Source organism: Danio rerio, chromosome 20 (assembly GCF_052040795.2).
Source record: "Danio rerio strain M-AB ecotype USA chromosome 20, GRCz13ab, whole genome shotgun sequence".
NCBI classification, from domain to species: domain Eukaryota; kingdom Metazoa; phylum Chordata; class Actinopteri; order Cypriniformes; family Danionidae; genus Danio; species Danio rerio.
In genome coordinates, this window is record NC_141040.1 from 25,519,004 (window position 1) to 25,542,756 (window position 23,753).

A 23,753-nucleotide genomic window follows, 5' to 3' on the forward strand; every position below is an offset into this window, starting at 1 on the left:
CAAGTGGTTAAATGGCTGTCAAATATATCACCACAACTCCAGGAAAACTCATCTACTCACTTTTATAGCCTTGTTGTTTTTATACTCTCTTGTAAACTTCATTCTTACTCAAACTCTCCGACATGTAGATTAAAGATTAAAAGAGATGTTTTAATCTCAGTTTTTTTTGTACGTGTAGCTTTATTTAACGTATTTGTATTATTTTTGCTTTAAAATTTAAGTTTTATTAATTAATAAAGATTATCAAGGATTAGCAAACTTTGTCAATAACCCAAAGGATAATGTAAAAGATCATTGAAAAAATCAAAGTTTGATGAAAACAGTCTTCTGCCTTCTGCTTGATTGAAAGCAGAAGATTTGAAAAAGCAGCTAGACTTCAATGGTCCAAGACCGCCCAAGCAGAAGTCTGATCCATACAATTCAGAGCAGCCAATAACAGTACATTCTGTTTAATTCTGTTCTTTTTAAACGATACAATAACATTCTGTTTAATGTCATGGATGTGTGTGGAAGTGTTAAAAAGCTTTTTACAAAGCATCTATTTGATCCTGACAAGCTTTGTGCACCAATTATCCAACTATAATACAATAACTTGTAAACACAATGGCTTTCTTCTTGCATGAAGAGGTTTGGCATCATAATAGCTGTGTTTCCAGATGGACCAAACATTAATATTATACAGTATGTGTCCACTGGAAATCCTGTAGAATTCTATTAATCAGATTATAAAGTTGTTTTTTTTAAATTTCCTTTTTGTGTGCATTATGTTTTTAAAATTAAGTTAACGTTTTATGGTTGTGAAGTCTGAGACTGAACCTAGTGTGAAGTTAAATTCTGAGTTGAAATTGTAATCTCTAGTACTCTTTATTTTCATTTATTGCAGGAACATTCATTAAATGGTTAAAAAGGCAAGCAAACTGACTGAGCTTCAGGATTAACAGGATGAATTTTACTTATGCAATTTGTACATAGTTCAAAAAGAAAAAGGAAAAAGGAAAAAAAAATGTTCCTTTGTAATTTTAGAAATTCAACGGGTAATTTTCAATATCATATTAGCACTATAACTATTGTCTGATCAATAAAGCACATGAGCTCAGAGTACTGCACTTGTAGTCCTTGTGTACTGTCACAATAAACATTGAAAAAAAATCAGTTTTCTGACTTGACCATGTAATTTACGTTCAAGAACAAACTGTTGCAGTCATGAAGTTATGCTCATCACCCTGTCAAATTTATTCAATTTGTTTTTTATCTACACTATTTTTTTATTCAAAGTACTATTGGAACTGCTATTTTTATTCTATAACCCTTCATTTAACATTTTACAAACAGAATGTGAAGTTAAACGTTCAGGCATACCTTGCAGAGTCTGCAAAATGCTAAATATTTTAATAAAACTGTATTTTTGAGTCCAAGCTAGAAGTCCAAGCTAGAACAACAGCTCATCTTAGATATTTTTGCTCCTCCAATAACACATAACCTTGCATATTTACAGTGTACACACTTTATTTTATTTTTAACTTTAAATTGAATTTAAACATATTTTTAAATTAACTTTAAATTGAAAACAGAAATAATTTTTTAAGAGAAACCACAGCAATGCAATAACTGTTCTATATGATCACATACATGCCAATCCTGTAGCAGAGATTGCACAGACTCCTGGGAGCCATAAGGTCCTTTCCACAAGCTCAGCTTAGACTTCAGACGTCCCAGCAGGTCATAAACATGGCGCATCTGCTCTCTATATAGTAGCTTGATGCCATGGTACTTGGCTGTTACTCTGGCACTGGTGAAACTAACAAAACAATGAGGAAAATTAACAAAAAACCTGAATATCTGCTGAAAAGACCATCTTGATTTAGCACATTTCCAGGACATTTCATGGTTACTTATAAAGCCTGATGTGGACACCAGCATCTCAGAATATTAAAAAACACAACATTTGCTGGTCTGAAAAAATATGGTATGCCCAACCGTCTTTTGATCTCTTCCAGCTTCTCGACTGGTACTTGAGGACAGTTATCATCATCTGCATTACAGTAGTGATGAAGTGTGTTCAAGTGCTGGCTTAAATCTTCAACCAGGACCTGAGGAAGCAGCAAGAGAAAACACAAACATGTATATAATTCAGAAATACATATCGAAGCATGAAAAAACCTGGCTGTACACTGACCTTCAGCTGTTCTTGCTTATGTCTGGCATCTCTGGCAGCAAGGGCATGATCTTCTGTGTTGCTGCTGTCTTCAGTAAGCACAGCCTCTATGTGTTGAAGCCACCGGCCTAGTGTGTTCAGAGGTGCTGGCAAACCAACATCAAGCTCACTTTTGTACTCTTGTAACTAGGGAGAATGCACAAATATTTTTTTGTTTGTCATTCAAATGGATTGTACCCTGAAATCTTTTTTCTTTCCTAATAAGATGTCTTCTATAAAAGGTACAATTAAAGAATGTCTCCCACATTTAAATATAAACAAATCATTTATTTAATCAAACTCCAAAAGGGGCTTCTTTAGATATTATGGGATTTATAACGTCAATGTACAGTTGCAAATGAGAGCCTTTAGAACTAAATAGACTAATTGTTATGCATCCCCATCCCATAAGACTGGCAGCTGTCCACACCAAATGATAGCAATACATCATAAATAAAACAAATCATTTATTTATGTTTGTTTGCTACATTTCAAATTGATAAAATAAGCAAAAACATGTATGTTTTTTGAATATTACTTGTAATAGTAGTATATTACACCTTGATTTTTTTAACCTGTGGCACTTGTAATATATATTTTTGATTTATTATTCAGCATAATACACTTTTTAATGTTATTTCTGTGGTTATCTTAAGGGTCTGGGATTGAACTGAACAAGCACGATCAGACAATTAATTAATAACTGTTACAAAAACTGATGTCTAATGTTTACCACGCTAATTTTGATCTCAGCTTTATAGTGGCTTAGAAGCAAAACATAGTTAGAAATAATACTCTTTTACAGGGTTTATACTCTTTCACATTCACACTTTTGTCGAAAAAAAGAATGCATAGATTTTCAGAACTATCCTAATTTCCATATTTTTCTGAATTCACTGAATGTACCCTCTCCTCCATGGCATCCCAGGCCTTTCTAAGTTCCATCTGCTCCTCGTTGGGTTTAGTAGATCGCTTCATTGCACTGAGCACTGGAATAACTGGACGTCTCTGCTCATAATACGTGCACACAAAGTTCTGAAATGCCTTGAATAAAACAAAAACACTTGTTCAGAGATTTACATAACACTTGCATGTTACATTAGTAGGCACTGATTTACAATTGAACACTCAGCATACCTGATACCTTTCTGCGTATCCCTTCCCCTCAGTGGAAATCCATGAATCCAGCAACTCCTGATAAGCTCGCTGTAGCCAACATTTCATCTCTCTGGCTTTCTGACTGGGTGAAGCCTGAGGGCAGGGTAGGTAACAGATAAACCAATCAGCGATTTATTGTTAAATCAGAAAGCATGCTGAAACAAGTAGACGTTGATTGTGGAATGATATTTTGCGAAGAAAACTTGACATGCACTCCTGTGATGTCTGTACCTGGTGCAGTGGGGAGGCCAGAACTGCAGGAGTGAAGTGTGTGGGAAGGTTGACAGGAGAAAAGCATGTAGGAAAAAGCAGAGTTTGAAGCTGTGTCCGACCAGGAGGGGGAGACAGAGAGAGGGAATAGCCAATAATAAAAGGTAGGGGGTTTGAAAGAGAGAGAAAGAATGAAGAATGAAAAAGAGACAGATGAAGCAAAGGCACAGATCTGGGGTGCGTTTCGCAGACAACAATGTAACTCATCATAGTATGATGCATCGTTTGGGAAAAGAACGATGTAGTGACGGGTGTTTCCCAAAACTCGTAGTTTCTCTGTCGCAGATCCATCGTTTGAACCACGTTAGTTATAACGTAAAACGCTCATAATAATGCTGTAAATGGGGTTGTAACAACTTCTTTAGAGAAGAACCCCATAATTTATTTGTGCTAATTATATTGTTTTACACGCATTTAAAGAAAAATCCAACATTAATTTTGGTAAAAACACATCCTGCTTTAATAATAATATTAAGGATGATGATGATTATTATTATTATTAATATTATTATTATTATTATTATTATTATTATTAAGGTTATGATTATTATTATTATTATTATTATTATTAAGAAGAATATTGTTTATTTATTTTTTATTTTTTGATAAGTCTACTTTTACAATTTGACGTACAAACCACTGCTGCAATGTTCTAACCAGCAGGCCCATGCCATATACAGTACAGATATTTCCTAAAAAAATACTATAAATTAAAAGCATTAACGTATGTTATGTTTTTCTGTTTTCACAAGCTTTGGAGGCATAACATAAATTCCGCTTTTAAATAATAGGTCACCTAAAGCTTTCGTCATGAGCCACGGCTCTGTTCAAAATTACATCAATGTTTTCAAAGTGCACTGCTAAGGAAGCGCAACTGTAAACATGAAGATCGCTAAAACAGAACTGCAAAAAAACTTTGAAACTTTATTTATTTATTTTTTTAATAATTCCAAGTTTAAATGTCAGAACGTTCTAAACGAATAGAATAACTGGGAATAGAAGTTTCTAACTACAGCTTTGGTGTAGCTGCAAGTGTACAAGTTTGCAACGCAGTTTGCGAATGTTCGTTTGAACGATGGATTTAGGAAATACCAAATCAACAAACTATGTTTGTAAAAACGGAACTTGGGACATTAGTTGGCTAATGATGGTATATGGAAACGCACCCCTGGCTGGGACATGTAGATGTAGATGGTCTCACCTCAATATCATCATCAGATAAAGGTAAATCATTGGAGTACTGAAGGAACTGAGCAATGTATGTCATGATGGACTTCTCATCAGGGTTACTGACGTCAACGTCTGTGAAGGAAAAGGTTTTAAAACTGCTTCAACTTTGAAAAAGCTTAATAAAGCATTAACACATTGCACACAATTTATTAATACAAAATATTAATAAATTGTTTTTTTGGATTTGCCAGGGGAAAAGTAAAAAACAAAACAAAAATTAACAACCTGTGAAATTTAAATTAGTATTAAAATATTTCACAATTGCTGTTTAACAAAGAGAAGATTTTTTTTCAACCCATTTGTAAACATAATAGTTTTAATAACATATTATCCATTCATTCATTCATTCATTCATTTTTTCATTTATTTATTCATTCATTCATTCATAAATTTTCCTTCGGCTTAGTTTCTGATTTATCACAGGTCGCTACAGTGAAATGAACTGGCAATTATTCCAGCATATGTTTTACACAGTGGATGCCCTTCCAGCCACAACCCAGTACTGGGAAACAACCATAGTTTCTCACATTCACACACACACTCATACACTACGGCCAATTTAGTTTACTAAAAAACCCACGCCAATGCGTGAAGAACATGCAAACTCTACACAGAAATGCCAAATTGTCCAGTCGGGACTCGAACACATGACCTTCTTGCTGTGAGTTGACAGTGCCAACCACTGAGCCACCGTGACGCCAATAACCAATTAGTAATAACTAATTTACTTTGTCTTTGCCATGACGGTAGAACAAAACAGTTATTTTGCAAGATGCTATTATTCAAGTTCATTTTAAATGATTAATTAAGTTAACTAGGCAAGTTGGGTAATTAGGCATGTCATTAGACAACAGTGCAATGTTCTGTAGCCAATCGGAAAGAAAAAAAAAATCTTAAGGGGGCTAACAATATTGACCTTTTTTCAATATTGTCATGTTTTATTCCAGCCAACCTAAAAGGTTAGCTAATAGATTTTTATTTTATTTTTAAATATGAAAAAATATAATATGAAATACTGTAGTAAACTTCCAAACCCTGTTAAACGGCACTTGGGAAAATTTGACAGGAGAGTTAATAATTTTGTATTCAAATGTATGTGTTTTCAGTAAAATTATCATTTGCGTTTTTTTCATAAACTACTACTATCGTGCCATATAAAAAAAATTAACCTCACATCACCTTGACCATCAGTGAATACGTTCACATCCATTTACATATATGCTTACATCATATATATATATATATATATATATATGCTTGTCTTTCACATCACTTTTTATTGTATGCTCCATCAGCTCCAATCACAGTTTCAATTCAATCAGCTTTGCATTTAATTAGGAGTAAATAAACTATTTCATCTTAGAACAATGTTTTAGGTCTAATTTATATGTTTTGTGTCCATGTAATAGGCAATTAAGTACATCCAGGATGGTTGTTTTCACAGAATAAAGCCCTTTAGTCTAATACAACAGCAGTCGGCTTAGGTGAATAAATGTCAACATAATAGGCTTCACCTTCTGGCTCAAGTAGTCTGGGAATCCCTAGCTCCTTCTCAGCAAGGTAAAAAGCTTTCTCCAGGTTTTGCTGATTGCTGCTGGTCTGAAATTGGGAGAGATCCACCAGATCTGGCCTGAGGGAGCAGAGGATAGCCAGAAATACCTCTCCACTCCTCCAGCTCGACTTAAAGTCTCTCACGCTAGCTGGACAGCCGACTCTGGAGAAAAAAAAAACAACAACATTTATGTAGAGAGAACTCATCTAATAAAAGTGTTTGAATAGCATGAGCAAGTTGAAGCTCACTTCTGGCACTGGTCCCGAACCCACAGGAGCAGAGCTTTCTTAGCAGACAGACGGAAGCGTGTGTGGATCGGTGATGCTCCTCGAGGAACTGGACTACTGGCTGGAGAACCAGAAAAAGAGTCTAGACTGGACAGGGAGTCCAGGGAGGAGGAACGGGATCCAAATGAGAGGGTACTGGCTAGCTCCTCTATCTGTAATAATGTGGAGAAGAGAGTGCTTAATCATAAAAAAAGAAAAAGAAAAAAAAATGAACATTTACAGTTGCAACATTAGTGACAACAAGAGCTAACTGTGTTGTCTCTTCATGCCGGCTATATCTGTACTAAAAAGACTATATGGAACATAACTGTCTATTGCAGAGGGTAAAAGCTGTCTGTAGTCATTGTTTGAAAAAGAAAATCGAAATTAAGAGTGCAGATATAGAAAAATCCTAAACAATCAGCAAACAACCATTATATTTTAATATTTTAATTGTAATGATCTTATTAATGTAACTGATCAAATACTGATTACAATAAACATACTTTTTTTTTTAAATATGCTCTTTTTAATTTTACATCTAAATTTTTTAGCAACATAACTGTAAAAATTCATAATAATTGATCATAATAATCATATGCATCAAATCACTGTTTTTTAATAGATTTCTGACAGATTGCATGACTCTCAAAAGGACAGTTCACCCAAAATTGTAAATTACTTCATTATTTACTTGCCATCATTTGGTTTTTGCACCTATTTGAGTTTCTTCTGTTGAACTTGAACAATAAAGAATATGGGCTCTATTTTAACAATCTAAGCGAAAAGTCTAAAGCGCATGGTGCAAAAGCATTAGGGGTGTGTTTGAATCCACTTTTGCTATTTTAAGGACGGAAAAAAATACGATTTGCGCCGTGGCACATGGTCTAACAAGGGTTGTGCTTATTTTCTTAATAGGTTATGGGTGTGCTTTGGGAATAAACCAATCAACCAAACCAGTCTCATCTCTCATTTACTTTAAGAGTCAGTTGTGTCACGCCATGGTGCATTTGCTATTTACATGGAGGACTTTATAAGAGGAAAAACTGAACAGACCATCTGCATCGCGAAGATAAAGAACGAGCCTGCTCAATCGGTCTCTTTACTTTCTCTTTTCTTTCTCTTTCATATAGATAAGGAAAGGAGTTGTACGCAATCCGCTGAAGACATCCATTAGCCTACATAATTAATTTTGTTTGTCAAGCACAAAGATTTTTTTTTTTAACTATTTATACATTCAGTTCTTATTTCCAGCAAATTAATAAATAAACAAAAATAATGAAGTGTGTTCAAAAAACTAAGTTATATCCAAGCACACATGTTATGCCCCATATGGTCCAAAACCTGACAGGTGGACAAATCTAAGCTTGTTATTAATAAAACAAATATAAATATGCATATAATAAATAATATTGCTAATAATAACAACAATAACAACAATATACAAAAGCAAGTTGTCATGAATAAATTGAAAAAAAGCCCCCAGAGATTAAAGAAGGTATGAGGCTTTTTTTTGGTAATAATTTTTTAGTAATAGTTTTTGTAATATTTTAATCCTTTAATTATTTTTTCACATGTAAAGATATTTGCATATGTAACTATGAATTGCATATGAATTGTGCATATTAAGCAATGTGTACACATTTAAGGCACATAACTAACGTGCTCTGCGCTGAACTTTAGACCTGCTTTTAGCTGATCTATTGCACAGTCTATTTTAGTTCCTCAAAATAGCATTGCGCCAACAATGCACCTTAACACACCTCTTTTTTTAGACCAAAACACCCATAAGTCCACAAAGTGGCACAAATGGATTTGTTATTTAAACAACATGGTGGAAAACGCGAAAATTAAGGTTGCGCTGGTCTGAAAACAGCAACACGCTACGGCAAAAATGTCTGTGAACAGGCCCTTTTGTAAATTCGTTCTGGCTATTTTCCAGAAAGAGAAGTTGTAACATTACCGGTAATTTTCTGGAATGCTGCGCTGTGTAAACGCAGAAGGAAGAATGCCGTAAAGAGCGCGTGCACATCTAGAACGTGCTGACGTGAGACGTCTGCTTTAGCCAATCAAAACAGTCAGACGCATTTACGTCTGCACGGTTTATGAAAATAAAAACCTTTGAATATTTTCCCAGACACATTTAGCTGCTAGAAGTTAGTCGGATAATGTTTATAAGTTCATCTTAATGTCAACTGTGTAAATAATTATCGATAAGATGCTTATGATTTGCGTGTGCCCGTGAATAAGCCCGTTAGCAACAGCACACACATATATCATGTACATCTCGACATGCGAAAGTGTTTATGTTTTCATCGAAGTTGTTCACAATACTTCATCCACAAAGTTTGTAATGTAGTCAAAGGTTTACAAATAGAAGCCCAGCCGTTTAGAGGTCATTTCTGGTTAATGATGTCATAATTTATCGGCATTTTGGAATGGATGTGTGAATGCTCTTTTCTGGAAAAATTCCGTAACGTCCTCGCCTGTGTGAACAGGTCTTTTATGAATTTAACGGTAAAGTCGCTCCGGACACTTTCCAGATATTTACTGGTCTCACTGTGTGAAAGGGGCTAATGAGTGCAAGCTATCAGCATTCTTCAAAATACCTTCTTTTGTGTTCACAAGAAGAAAGAAGCTCAAATAGGTTTTGAACAAGTGAAGGGTGAGTAAATGATAGCAGATTTTTGAGGTCTACTATCTCTTTAAGTGTGGGGTAATGATGATAAACCATAGTGCCAAGCATTTAGCTTTCCACCAAAGGAAAATTTAAATATATTAAAACAGAAAATAGCTATTTTAAATTGCAATAATATTTCACAAAGTTGGCGAAGCAGTGGCGCAGTAGGTAGTGCTGTTGCCTCACAGCAAGAAGGTCGCTGGGTCACTGGTTCAAGCCTCGGCTCAGTTGGCATTTCTGTGTGGAGTTTGCATGTTCTCCCTGCATTCGCGTGGGTTTCCTCCGGGTGCTCCGGATCCCCCACAGTCCAAAGACATGCGGTACAGGTAAATTGGGTAGGCTAAATTGTCCGTAGTGTATGAGTGTGTGTGTGAATGTGTGTGTGGATGGTTCGCAGAGATGAGTTGCGGCTGGAAGGGCATCAGCTGCGTAAAAAAAACTTGCTGGATAAGTTGGTGGTTCATTCCGCCGTGGTGACCCCGGATTAATAAAGGGACTAACCCAACAAGAAAATGAATGAATTTCACAAAGTCACTTTTTACTGTATTGGCAGCTTTGATGATAAATATAATAAAAAATACAAAATAATTATTCATTTATTCATTTTCTTGTCGGCTTTTCTAGTCGAAAGGCAGGGAGAACATGCAAACTCCACACAGAAACGCCAACTGAGCCGAGGTTTGAACCAGCGACCCAGCGACCTTCTTGCTGTGAGGCGTCAGCACTACCTACTGCGCCACTGCCTCGCCACAAAATAATTAAATGAAATAAAATAAAAACAAAAAAAAACTGTAAAATTCTTACAGACCACAAAACTTTGAATGGTAATGCATATGACAACACATATGTTTGCACATTTTGAAATACTATACTGTATGACTAAGCAGAACCAATGTACTCATTCGACCCAGATTCCCTAAAAATGATCTTCTGAATGATATGCAATGCGATATGTTTCCTTTATGAAATCTCAGAAAGTACAGGCCTTCACTGTACAACAGTTCTAAAGGTCTTGAGGTAAACAAAAGAAAAACTGCTCAAGGCCACGAAAGCTACAAGTACATATGATATGTTTGTTTTTGTAAAAACATATTATATGGTGACTTCCTTGTTACACATACATGACAGTGCAGGATGATGGTCCATATCAAGCCCAGAATGATGGAAGGTTTCCCTTCTAAGATGTCTGGGATGTTTATATTCACCAGTTTGACCTAAGAGAACATAAGCAGTTGTTTATGCCATTTGTATAGAAATCTAAGAATCCTAACAGATGGAAAATAATCACCAGATCTTACGGATTTATTCTTCAAGAAGCTCAAAGCAGTCTCGATGTTGCCTCTCTGCTGAAACACACCGTGACCTCGCTCTCGCTTCTACAGAGGAACAAACAAAATCAGTTGCATTCAGCATTTCTAAACACTTCTATGGTTGTGTAAACAAAAAATTGAAGTGTAAATAAATGCTTTCTTGGCTGAATCTCAGTGTTATGATGGTAATATTCAGCCCTCACCATGCGCTGGCCGCTCATCACCTCCAGCAGGTCGAGCAGTCGAGTTCCGTCCCGAAGATCAGAGAACAGATCCTGGACAGCAGCGGGAGGACTCCTCTGAAAAACACATAATGCATTTTAGCATTATTTTGTAACCGTGAAGCAACTGTGGGGCATTTTGGTCAAGCTGAGGCAGAAGTAGCAGGAATATATAATGAAGTATTATTATTCCATATAACATAAAATAAACTAAAATATTTGTAAAAAAAAATTAAATATATAAATACATAACATGATGTATGAATATTAAATACAATTTCTATCATATCAAATTTATTCATTTATTATTTATTATTATTATTAAGAGTGCACAAAAGCTGATGTATACAAAAGCGCATGATAAAATATAATGATTCACAATAATTAAAGGAGCATTGAGAATTATTAGAAAAACTGTAAGGACCTCCAAAGCACAAAAGCAACAATCAGCAGTAAGGGGCATGTCTATTAATGACAGGGAAAAATCAAACTGGGGCGAGGTCCTGTTGGGGTATTGCCATGTTTGTTTTGCTGCATTTTAATATCAACATAGTTGGGACCATATGGCATAAATACGTCACTGCAGTAGAGGCGGCTCAAATATTGCAATATCACCCACTTTAGGAGGTGCTAAGTCATCCCCAAACCTTAACATTGCTCGCAGTTTAAAACCAGTTTAAGATAACCATGTTATTATCTGCTGTGCTCTTCCCTCTGAATAACAAAAACACTAGGAAAAAAGTCAATGGTGCAAAACAAGCTGTTAAGAAAGCATCTGATAATAGTGATGTGGAAATTTTTATACAAGCTGTAGATGATCATTTTAGTAGTATGATTAAAATTGCATCAATCTGATTCTGTGAGACTATATTTTGAATGGATCCCTTTTCTCTGCATGACACTGACAGTTCAGTACAGAATTAAAGAATTTACGCTTTTTGCAAACTCTCAGACATTTGACCCTTTCAATGAATGTGTCAAACGCAGAAGAGATGATCTAACCCTTTTGATTTACCTGACAAGAAAAAAAAGCTTTAGAACCCTTCACATAAAAACAATCTACAGTCACTCATTAGGAACCTAGATATTAGAGGAAGGTTTTGTATTAAATTTTGATATGACGTTCATATGTTGAGGATTTAATTAAACTTTAGGAGCCCATATTTGTCAAATGCTGATTTCAGGGATAATTTTAAGCCAGGACTGTATTCGATTACATTAAATGATGTATCAAATAGTTAACCTGAAGTGAAATGATGCAACACTTTTTAGCTATATAAAGACTGCTGGTCAGATCACCGGAGATCGACACTTGCATGAACTTCAACGCTTGTGGGCTTTATGCGCTTGTGTTTAAAACACAGCCAAGTGCTGGTGGATGAGCTACATGGCTCATGTTACAGCCTGTTGAAGTGCACTATAGCTGCCGGTAAGATGCTATAAATAAATCAAGATGCTCGGCATATGCAAAGCTCAAAGGCAGACGGAGCTGGACAGCCCTTCCTTTTCTGACCAGTGAGTCAGCAATTCAGACCTCAGTTTAAAGGGATTTTCTGCCATAATTGACTTGTACTACACTTGTTTTAAGCCTATTTTAGTTTATCATCTCTTTGATGAAAATAGAAAATCTTTTTGAAGAATGTTCAAAAACTGTAGCCATAGATTTTATAGTATTTCAAACTACATTCTTACATTAACATACTTTAAAATATCTTCCCTTGTGTTTAACAGAAATTATATTAAAATGTATAATGGTTTTAGCTACCTGTGAGTGAGAAAAAAATGAGTAACAATTTTGGGTTCCCTTTAACAGTGATTTTAGTACATCAAGTGTTGTTGTTGGGTTTACTGTACCTTGGAAAGCTGTGCATTGATCCAATTTGTGAACGTTCTCTTCTGAATCTGCTCCTGTTCCACTGTTAATTAAATAAGATGACATAATGCTTATTTCTGAACCAAACCCGCACGTTGAAAATCTGTGTGTGTGTGTGTGTGTGCGTGTAAAGGAAATAGTATGAGCACATTGGCACAACCAGACAGTATTCATACAAAAATATGTACACATCTTGCCAGAGAACAGCTTTGGGGCTTTCTGGTTTATAGCAGATCAAAAACACAGCATGTCTTCATACATAACTATTTATAAGCAGGGAACATTGCATGACCACTGGAAACCTGGCTCGACTTGGTGATTTCCGGCTTCCATCTCAAACAAGGGCTTGGGAGACACCATATTCCTATTTTCCCTCTGTTAAGTGTTTCCCTGAACAGCCTTGCAGACTTTCGGTTCGCTCTAACATTCACCCATCACTGCTGTATTCCATTTATACTTCTTCCCATGCTATTAAAGGTAGACTGGGTCTTTCCCTCAATAGGAGATGTTCATTTAGCCTTGTGGGAAGAGATCCAACAGGCTGAGTCAGTGACCAATCTTGATTTGAGCACTGGCTCATCTGGATATCCTGTCTATACAGCAGCAAACACACTTAATGCCTGTTACAATAAAGAAGTTTTGTCACATTCTGTTTAAGGGAGAATAACTTTTCATTCTTAAGGTTATTAAGATTCAGTAATTAAATTTTTTTTAAGTTACCATCATAACATAAGCTTTGACATTGATGATGTAGAATGTCCTTGTAAAATCGCTTTAATTTTATTTGTGAATGTGTAGGTAAGGGTTAGGAAGACTAACCTTAACCTACTTTACACTGTCATTTTAAGGAAATAGACTGCAGCTTTGAAACCAAGCTCATTTTGACAACTTCTTCCAACTTTCAGTGGTTCCACCTCTCAATAATCATTGTTTTTTTCTTTGTTTTTGTAATATATGTTGCATCACCAAATAATATTGAGGTCGTTTCCATGTATTGCACAGGTCAACATACCAATTAAATAAAATTACTAATCTATAAAATAAACAACTAACTAAAATAAAAGTACTCAAATACTAAATTAAATGAAAATACAAAAATATTATCCATTAATAACAAAAGAAATCTAAAATACTCTTGGTCTTTTGAGATGCACATAAGGCTGTGTATCCAGAAAGTATTTATAGCGCTTCACTTTTTCCACAATTTCAATGTTACAGCCTTGTTTCCAAAATGGATAAAATAAATGTATTTTCTCAAACTTAGACACACGATACCCCATAATGACAATGTGATTTTTTTTGTTTTGGAAATTGTATTCACAGACTTTTCTCAATACTTCATTGATGCACCTGTGGCAGCAATTACAGACTCAAGTCTTTTTAAATATGATGCCACAAGCTTGGCACACATTTTTGCCCATTCCTTTTTGCAGTACCTCTCAAGCTCTATCAGGTTGGATGGGGAGCGATGGTGTACATCTATTTTCAGATCTCTTCAGAGATGTTCAAAAGGATTTAGGTCTGGGCTCTGGCTGGGCCACAAAGACATTCACTGAGTTGTTGTGAAGCCACTCCATTGATATTTTGGCTGTGTGCTTTATGAGCAGGGAACATAGCATGACCACTGGAAACCTGGCTCGACTTGGTGATTTCCGGCTTCCATCTCAAACAAGGGTTTGGGAGACACCATATTCCTATTTTCTCTCACTTAAGTGTTGAGCGGTAATGAGTGGTGCCAGGTTTTCTCCAAACGTAAGTTCAATTTTAGTCTCAACAGACCAGAGAATTTTGTTTCTTATGCTCTGAGAGTCTCAGCCTTGTGCCTTGAGACAATCCTGTCTCGGAAGTCTACAGACAATTCCTTTGTCTTCATGCTTGGTTTGTGCTTTGACGTGCACTATCAACCCTGGGACCTTATATAGACAGGTGTATGTCTTTTCAAATCATGTCCAATAACCTAAATTTACCACAGGTAAACTTCAATTAAGCTGCTGAAACATCCCAAGAATGATACCGAATGGTACAGAATGTACCTGAGCTCAGTTTAGAGCTTCATGGCAAAGGTTGTGAATACCTATGTACATGTGATTTTTCAGGTTTGTTTATTGTTTTTTAATTTGCAACAATATAAAAAAATCTTTTTTTTACATTTTCATTATGGGGTATTGTGTGTAGAATTTTAACGAAATAAATGTAATAAATTTTTGAATAAGGCTTTAATGTAAAAAATGGGGAAAAAGTGAAGCGCTACGAATACTTTCTGGATGCACTGAAAGTAAGAGTTTTTTACACTGCTTTTCTTGCAATCTCAATATAAGGAAATATATGTATCACCTTTATTTTTAGTGAAGTGTCAGTGATAACCTGGTAATTTGTTCATTACATTTTACAACATATTTATTTTATAAAATTATTTCTTAAATTATTTTATTATTACTTGCATATTATTTACTTATAGTATTTATTATTATATATTTTATACACTTATTATACAGAAAAGGCATTACTCAATGCTGTATTTTTGGAAAAACTGAAACTAAAATGCTGTGCTGACTTTATTGTATCTGATAAAAGGCCACAAATCACACAAATGGGAGTAATTATATTTGTAACATTTTCACTTTTGCTTTGGCCATTATTACAGGTTGTGCATTTTTGCCTTTTAACCTAAAACACAGCAGCATCCATTAAGGATGTAAGAGAAGTTTACATTTATTGACACAGAACTGTCTTTTCAACCTTTAGAATTTTTTAAAACATAAAAAACAGTCAGCCAATCACATAGTGGGTGTTTACCCGAGTGCACCACACATATTCAAAAAGTCTGTTCAGAAGAATAAGAAGGGTCACTACAGAACAGCTTATTACTTTACAATTATGTTTTTAATGCAACAATTTTGATAACATTACAATATACACTCAGAGAACAGCGCAAAATAAATTTATGGCAGTTCATGACCCCTTCAATGTGTTAATCCCTATACAGACGACAGGAGTTTTATCATAGAGAAAAATGTGACGTCACTCAAACAAGACTTAAGACAGAGCTGTTGCCACAGCAAACATTCAGCTGCCTGGCAACAATGAACCAGCTAACAGAGACTGTCTGAACCAACACACACACGTGCACTAATGTTTTTTTAGTGACAGTCCCGGCACATGACACACATTAAGCACAGCAGTGAAAGTCAGAGGAAATGAAAGAGGAGACACCAACAACTTCAGGCTCAAAGCTCTGTAAGGTCACAGCTGGACTGAGGATGAATAGTAAATGAATAATTCAGAATATTTAATAATGCCTCACAGAAGACAATGTACAGCATATTAAAGTCTGAGGGGTAAAGGTTAAATGCTCTGAGTTTTCGTATCTGAAATCGCCCCTTTCACTATATAATCCACTAATATGAATGAGTGAACTGGAGCATTTAGTGCATTGAAAGGGATGACATATTGTTTGTGCTTTGCTGGTAGATACATCCTTCAGACGCATTCCATTTTAAACTTCTTGGTCAGACCTTGTGATAGTTATTTACAACACTTAACAATCTGTCTATTAGTAATGAAACAGTGTGTTAATTTCTGTAATACTGTATACTATAGACGGTAAAAGGTACATTTAATTAAAGGTATTAACTAACTTGATTTGATTTGAATTGATTTCAGAATATCAAACACTTAAATCAATGCATCAAACAAAATACATTTCATGTTGATCAACAAAATATTTACTGCCATATACACTTATAATAACAAAAAATAGCCAGTTCGAAATGGAGCGGCACAAGGTTATTATCATTAAGTTTGTTTATTTTTATTTTGAACCTTATACTGATAGGATTGCACTGTGGATGCCATCTGGAGATCAGTCATGACAAATTATTTGGCGCGCAAACTCTCACATTGGATTAAGGGTATTTTCTAGCAGTTGTGTGTTCATGGGTTGTAAACTCGCCATAGAAGTGCATTGCAAGATTAACTGAGTGCACTTCAGAATCTCCACAATGGTTTTGAACACTAGAAATGAATATTCGCTCAAATAAAGTAGTTAACATCTGAAGTGGATCAACACCTTTTATTAAAGTTGTCCTAAAACTATTGAACAGCATCCATTTTTGATCTACATCAATTGTATTAAATATTATAGAGGTGATTTCAGATAAAGCCTATATTTTTAAATGACCAGTGGCAGAAACAAACCAAAGAAGATTATTATTTATTTACCTTAATATTAGTTATTATTTTTATAATGTGTCTGGTGTCACAGAAATAGCACAATTTAAAGGGATAGTTCTCTCTATAATTAAAATTCTGTCATCATTTACTCACCCTTTATTTGTTCCAAACAAGTTTGAGTTTCTTTCTTCAGTTGAAAACAAAAGAAGATATTTTAAACAATGTTAGAAACACAGCCACTGACTTCTATAGAACTACTGTACTATTAAGGATGCCAATCATGACCAGTTCAAAAACATTCTCTACAAAATCTTCTTTTGTGTTCAACAAAAGAATGGGAGTACATTTTACTTGTGGGTGAACTATTCCATCAACTGTTAAGTTGCCAGAGGTTAGTGTTTGCTCAAGATCATTTCGAGGAACAGGTTCTCTAAAGCAGAAAACCATAAACTTCAAGCACACCCTCTCTGAACAAGTTTTTGTTTGAAAATGTGGTGAGTCAACAGTTTACGATTCCCACCCGCCGCCTTGAATCCGCCCTAAACCTCAGAGAGATGAGACAAATGAAAAGGAGACTGGAGAACAGACAAAAGAGCAAACAGACTGTCTCAGGTGGTGAATCGTACATTTCTTTTGGGATTGATTCTTTCGTGAAAAGACACCCTTCAGAATCCCTTTAGTAAACAACTCCATATTCATTTCCTTATGATTTAATATGCTAAATCAGCCCCATATCTTATCTGCAAGGCAATGAATGGCATTAAATGTAATAATCCAAGTCTTTGGATTTCCCTGCTGCTTTAGCAGTTACGTGTTGGCTGATTGAAGTCATTTTTGACAAGGAACAGTTGGTGTTTTTTAACCTGGAATTAGTAACATTAAAGTCTGCACTATTTCATCAAGTTCACTTGCTTTAGAACTTGACAAAAACAAATGTTTACACTTTTAAGGTTGAAACATATGATAACTTTTATACTTAGAGAAAGATTGCTAACATGGCTTCACGTCAGGTCACAATAAGATTATGACAACAGTGTCCAGTAGATGGCTGAAATGATCTATGAACCTTTTTGAGCTTTTGGCCCTGCTGCTCACAAAAATATTTAAAGGCCAAGGTTATTTGACCATGATTTTCTTGACAAGAAAAGGTCACTTAATATTTTAATGAGATTAAATATTTTACAGTATAATATTTTATTATTTCACATGAATTTTCCAGTTATAGAAATCATGCAAAAAAGAATGTAAATAATTAAATAAAAGTAAATAAATAAATAAACAAATATAAATACATACATACATACATATATGTACACATATTTATATATATATATATATATATATATATATATATATATATATATATATATATATATATACACATATATATGCATGTATGTATGTATATTTATTTATTAACTTTTTTAAATAATTTAAATGAAAATTCAATTAAAAGCTAAATGAAAAAAAATATTAAATTAAACCTTAAATAAAAAAATGTATTAAATTAAATCTTAAATGAAAAAAAATACTAAATTAAATCTTAAATGAAAAAAAAATAAAATTAAATAAAATTAAATTAAATTAAATTAGAGCCCATTTACATCTTTTATGTCACCCAATTGTTATTGATACAAAATACATCTTAAAAAGGTGTACACAAAGTGCAAATTCCAAACCATTCAGATTAAGGAAACAATGTTTAATAATATTCTAAAAATATGCTCACTGAAAAATGCTCAAGGCCACACAAATAGAACTAAATAAACAAAGACAGATAATTTTCTGAAAGTTAAGACTAACCTTGTAAAAGCAAGTGAACGTCATCAATGTCCAGTAGAACACCCCTCTCATCCTCAGGAGGAGCGCTGCTTTCTCCCCCTGACGCCATACTGTTGACTCGACACTCTCACAAACTCATTCCCCCTGAAATGATCAAATTAAAATAAAAAATATGACAAGATGGAAAGAATTCACATTACTATCATCTGAGCTCTTGCAGACTCTCTGTATAGAGAGTTATATTGTAAATAAAATCTATGTAAATTAAGAAAAAAAAATAAATCAACTTTTGAAATATAAATGTACTTTTGCAGAAAATAGCAAAATATGAAAGAAGAAAGTTAACATTTTCTTTATTCTTTTTAGCACATCATGCATTAGAAATGTGGTTTAGCTTTAGCTTTATGCACGTTTTGATTGACTATTTTGTCACAGACCTCTAATAAGGGCAGGTTAAGAATGGTCTACTCTGATTGGCTAGTGAGATTTTAATTAGAAAGTTAACTTGTAATGCTGTGGTCTGTTTTGGTAGGAGACTGTGCAATAGAACACAGTGTTGCTTGACTTTGACAGCATCGGTCAGCAAATACAGTATGAAAACAAGACAAAGACTGCAATGAAGTTTCACATGACACAGATGTTGATCCTCTTTAATAATGTATAGATTTAAAACATCTAAACCAAACATAGAACGTCAAGTCTGGAATACTACATTGCGGTGCTATGACATTAAGAGCTTTATCGAGAGACTCTTAATTGCACACATAATTGTGATGGAGCTGTGAATTTGTTTGGGAGAGAAAGGGCTTATGAACAGATCGCCAACATCAGCATAAAGTACCTACGTGAAGAAGGAAATGAAAGAAGGAAGTCTAGTTAGAGATTATAAACTAATCATATTCCGGCCACACAAACACAATATTGACAGCCATTACAGTCTAATCAGTGAATGAAAACAGAAGAGTAAGACAGTAAGTGAATTACGATGGAAGTATGAGTCAAGGGAAGTAGATCATGAACAAACGTATGCACACAGACATTATTTTTAGGTTTATTACTTTATTAAACAATATTGTGGCTGAAATACTACACGACAAGTGCATAACAACACTGTATACACATGGCACTGTTATTATGACTAGTATTTTTTATATTCATATTACTTTCCCACACAGTTTGTATGGTTAATCATCATAACAATCCCTTTAAATTTTTAAAAGTAATAATATTAATTAAGACAACTATCATTATTGTCTTAAAAGTATTATTATAATAAAATAAAATAAATTCTAATATAACAAATATAACATAACATAACATAACATAACATAATATAATATAATATAATATAATATAATATAATATAATATAATATAATATAATATAATATAATATAATATAATATAATAAAGAAGGCTGCAAAATATATCGTTTCAGCATTGATATCGCAATGTGTGACTCCGCAATAGTCTAATCGCATGGATCTGCAATGTAGTCTGGATTATAGTTGACATTACAGTTAAAAATAGTGTCATTTCAAATTTTAACCTTAGAGTGAAGGTTTATTATAGGCCTGTGTTTTTAAGGCCTGTGACTCATCATTTCAAGCAAATTTAAGTCATTTGAGCACAATAAATTAAACATTTGTAGCCTAAAGTGTACTTTATATAATTATTTACTCAATGAAAATGATACATTGTTGTATTGTTGTTATTATTATACAGTGATTATTTACTTTCTGTTTATGTATACTGTTGAATTGAACTGTGCTGGTCATTATTAAAATTAACCTATATTTTATGTTGATAATGTACGCTCCCCTATGTCAATTATGATTTTATGAATTATGAAATTATGAATTCTTTCCAAGCTATTCAAACTGCATTTATATCGCAATATTGGAGTAAATTAAAATATTGTAATATCAGTTTTTTACAATATCGTGCAGCCCTAATATACTGCAATATAAAAATTCTAAGTTACCTGACCTGTATTCTTTCTTGTTAAAAGCACAATTTGTATGGTTGTTACTGGGTATTATAGATATTTAGAGATTTTAGACTCTCTCGTATAGTGGAAAAGATTGTTTAAAACAAAACCATCCAATTGTCTGCCTTTTTCTTTCTATGTTATTAAAGCTCTGCCCACATTTGTTTGAAAGAAAAGAGAATCTAAAAAGCCTCTTGATATAATCCCCCATCAAAAAAAATAAATTAATTGATAGTAAGCATTTTCTAACAGCGACACAAATACAAGCTTGTTCTTTATCTGAACTTCGAATGAAAGGATAACAGGTCAGGCACTGTCCTCAACACTCACTGGGCTGTACTCTGAGTACCTTGTTATTAAATGTGAAAACGACTACATTGTATTGAGTGGGCAGTGTATGAATCCCTCCTGACTCTTCCAGAACACAGTCGCTCATTCAGCGCGCTCTCTCACTCTCACTCTCACTCACACACACACTCACACACACACTCACACACTCACACACACACACACACACACACACACACACACACACACACACACACACACACACACACACACACACACACACACACACACACACACACACACACACACACACACACACACACCTGTTGTTTCTGGGTGAGATTCAGAATCACCAACCTTAAAGAGCCAAAGCAGAAGTATGGAAATATCAGCCTCATTCACTGCTGCCAGAACTCCAGTAAAAAAAAGAAACAACAGCATTGAGAGCAAGTATGCAGACTGACAGCATGTTACAGACAGACAGCCCATGTGCTTTTTTGCCATATGTGCCCAGATGGACAGAGAGAGAAAAAACAGACAGGGCAAAATAGATGGAGAGACCTATGTGGAATCTGATGCTATTAATAGGACGGTCAGTAAAGACATGCAAAAAGCACTCTGTATCAAGCAGTAACAGCACCTGTATGATACCAGTGTTCCCAATAGCCATGGGATGATAATCGTTTTCAAGGTATACTGCGGTTTGGAAAAGTCAAAATTTAAAGAGTTCAACAGGAAAAAAAGTTTTTGTTTTTTACCAAGACATTTAAAAAGAATATATGTTAGATCAGTAATCACAATACCACAAAACCATGATATTTTTATCCAAGTTATTATACCATTAGACTCTTATACCGGCCCATGCCTAGGTCCCAGATGCATAAACGTTACCTGCAGTTTGTAAGGTTTGCACCGATAATATTTCAAGTTGAAGGCTTCAATAAAACTTTTAAAAGTTGTACTCAATCTAATCTGTTTACTAAAAATATACTGAAACTAATCTGACTGCGCAGAGATGCTATACCCCAGACTTCCCTCTCCCCAGACACTTCCTCCAGCTCCTCCGGGGGGAGGCATAGTCCCTCCAGCGTGTCCTGGGTCTACCCCGAGGCTTCCTCCCGGTGGGACATGCCTGGAACACCTCCCATAGGTAAGCGTTCAGGAGGCATCTGAAACAGAGCCCGAGCCACCTCAGCTGACTTCTCTCAATGTGGAGGAGCAGCGGCTCTACTCTGAGTTCCTCCCGAATGTCAGAGCTCCTCACCCTATCCATAAGAGTGTGCCCTGCCACCCTTCGAAGAAAACTCATTTTGGCCACTTGTATCCAAGATCTTGTCCCTTCAGTCATGACCCAAAGCTCATGACCATAGGTGAGAGTAGGAATGTAGATTGACTGATATATCGAAAGCTTTGCCTTTGGGTTCAGCTTCTTCTTTACCACAATGGACCAGTACATCGATCGCATTACTGCTGCCACTGCACCAATTATATTATATTATATTATATTATATTATATTATATTATATTATATTATATTGAATACATGGAAGATAACAAATGAAAGATGACAGATGAAAGAATTAAACATGTGCTAATTGCAATTTTGTTGGCAGTTTAGATTTAAAATATTTTCAAGAGTTCACACTTAGCTGATGATTGTTAATAAAGCTTGTTTGGCATGCTGTCCCGGGAGAGAGCCCTGAGCTTATAAGATCATCGAGCCCTGGGCTCCCTCCCATTGCAGGGCGAGAGGGGAGTTTGAGCTCAGGTAGATCTCGATGACTCCCCCCTTGCTTATAGTAGCTAAGGGTCATTTATGGATGCTGAGAAGAGGTGTACTCAGAACTTGGCTAAAAATACTTTGGATTAATTGTTTAGAGTGCTTGTTTTTGAACTGTGGGAGGAAACCGGAGAACCCGTGGAAAACCCACGGGTAGAACAAGCAAAACTCTGCACAGAAATGTCGCCTGGTTTGAAAGGGAATTAAACCAGGGGCATTCTTGCTGTGAGGCAACAGTGCTAATCACAAGCCACCGTGTCGTCTAATTGAAAAATGGGGAAATAGGGATGGGTGGGGGGGTTTCTTCAAGACGAAGATATTGAAATAAGAAAAAACTTGTTATTAATAGTGAGCTAAAAAATCGTCTGATAGGGTAATTAGTCATGAGCTGATGCTGGAACAGCTGAGAACAATCATAAGCACGTGATCCTCTCGAAATTTGTTTATAAATAAACTTCACTAAGGAGTGTGAAAAAAATGTGTCACCTGTCGACACTGGTTTTGCAGATTCTGACCTATAATGGCATATACAATTTATTTTTGTTTTTTTTTTATTTACTTTTGTTCTATTTTTTTTTTTTTATTTATTCATTTATTTTCTTGTCGGCTTAGTCCCTTTATTAATCCGGGGTTCGCCACAGCGGAATGAACCGCCAACTTATCCAGTACGTTTTTACGCAACCCATCTCTGTGAAACATCCACACACACACACACACACACACACACACACACACACACAGGACAATTTAGCCTACCCAATTCACCTGTAGCGCATTGTCTTTGGACTATGGGGGAAACCGGAGCACCCGGAGGAAACCCACACGAACGCAGGGAGAACATGCAAACTTCACACAGAAATGCCAACTGAGCCGAGGATCGAACCAGCGACCTTCTTGCTGTGAGGCGACAGCACTACCTACTGCACCACTGCATCGCCTCTATTTTTTTTCAATGATAAAAAAAAAAATATTCAAATTATTATTATT

General features: G+C 35.1%; 1 protein-coding gene across 3 annotated transcripts in view; it reads right to left on the minus strand.

The window, feature by feature from the left end:
* syne2a (spectrin repeat containing, nuclear envelope 2a) overlaps window positions 1-23,753 on the minus strand; it is a 165,523-nt gene that overhangs the window by 136,955 nt on the left and 4,815 nt on the right. For 2 of the 3 annotated variants that reach the window (NM_001365331.1, NM_001365330.1), the window contains 13 exon segments: window positions 1,630-1,798; window positions 1,978-2,090; window positions 2,177-2,341; window positions 3,101-3,238; window positions 3,332-3,445; window positions 4,824-4,924; window positions 6,367-6,566; window positions 6,653-6,843; window positions 10,472-10,564; window positions 10,649-10,726; window positions 10,864-10,959; window positions 12,736-12,797; window positions 18,731-18,853. In NM_001365331.1, coding sequence (NP_001352260.1) covers window positions 1,630-1,798; window positions 1,978-2,090; window positions 2,177-2,341; window positions 3,101-3,238; window positions 3,332-3,445; window positions 4,824-4,924; window positions 6,367-6,566; window positions 6,653-6,843; window positions 10,472-10,564; window positions 10,649-10,726; window positions 10,864-10,959; window positions 12,736-12,797; window positions 18,731-18,818 — 1,608 coding nt within the window. In that variant the 5' untranslated portion in view covers window positions 18,819-18,853. 3 annotated transcript variants of the gene reach the window in all.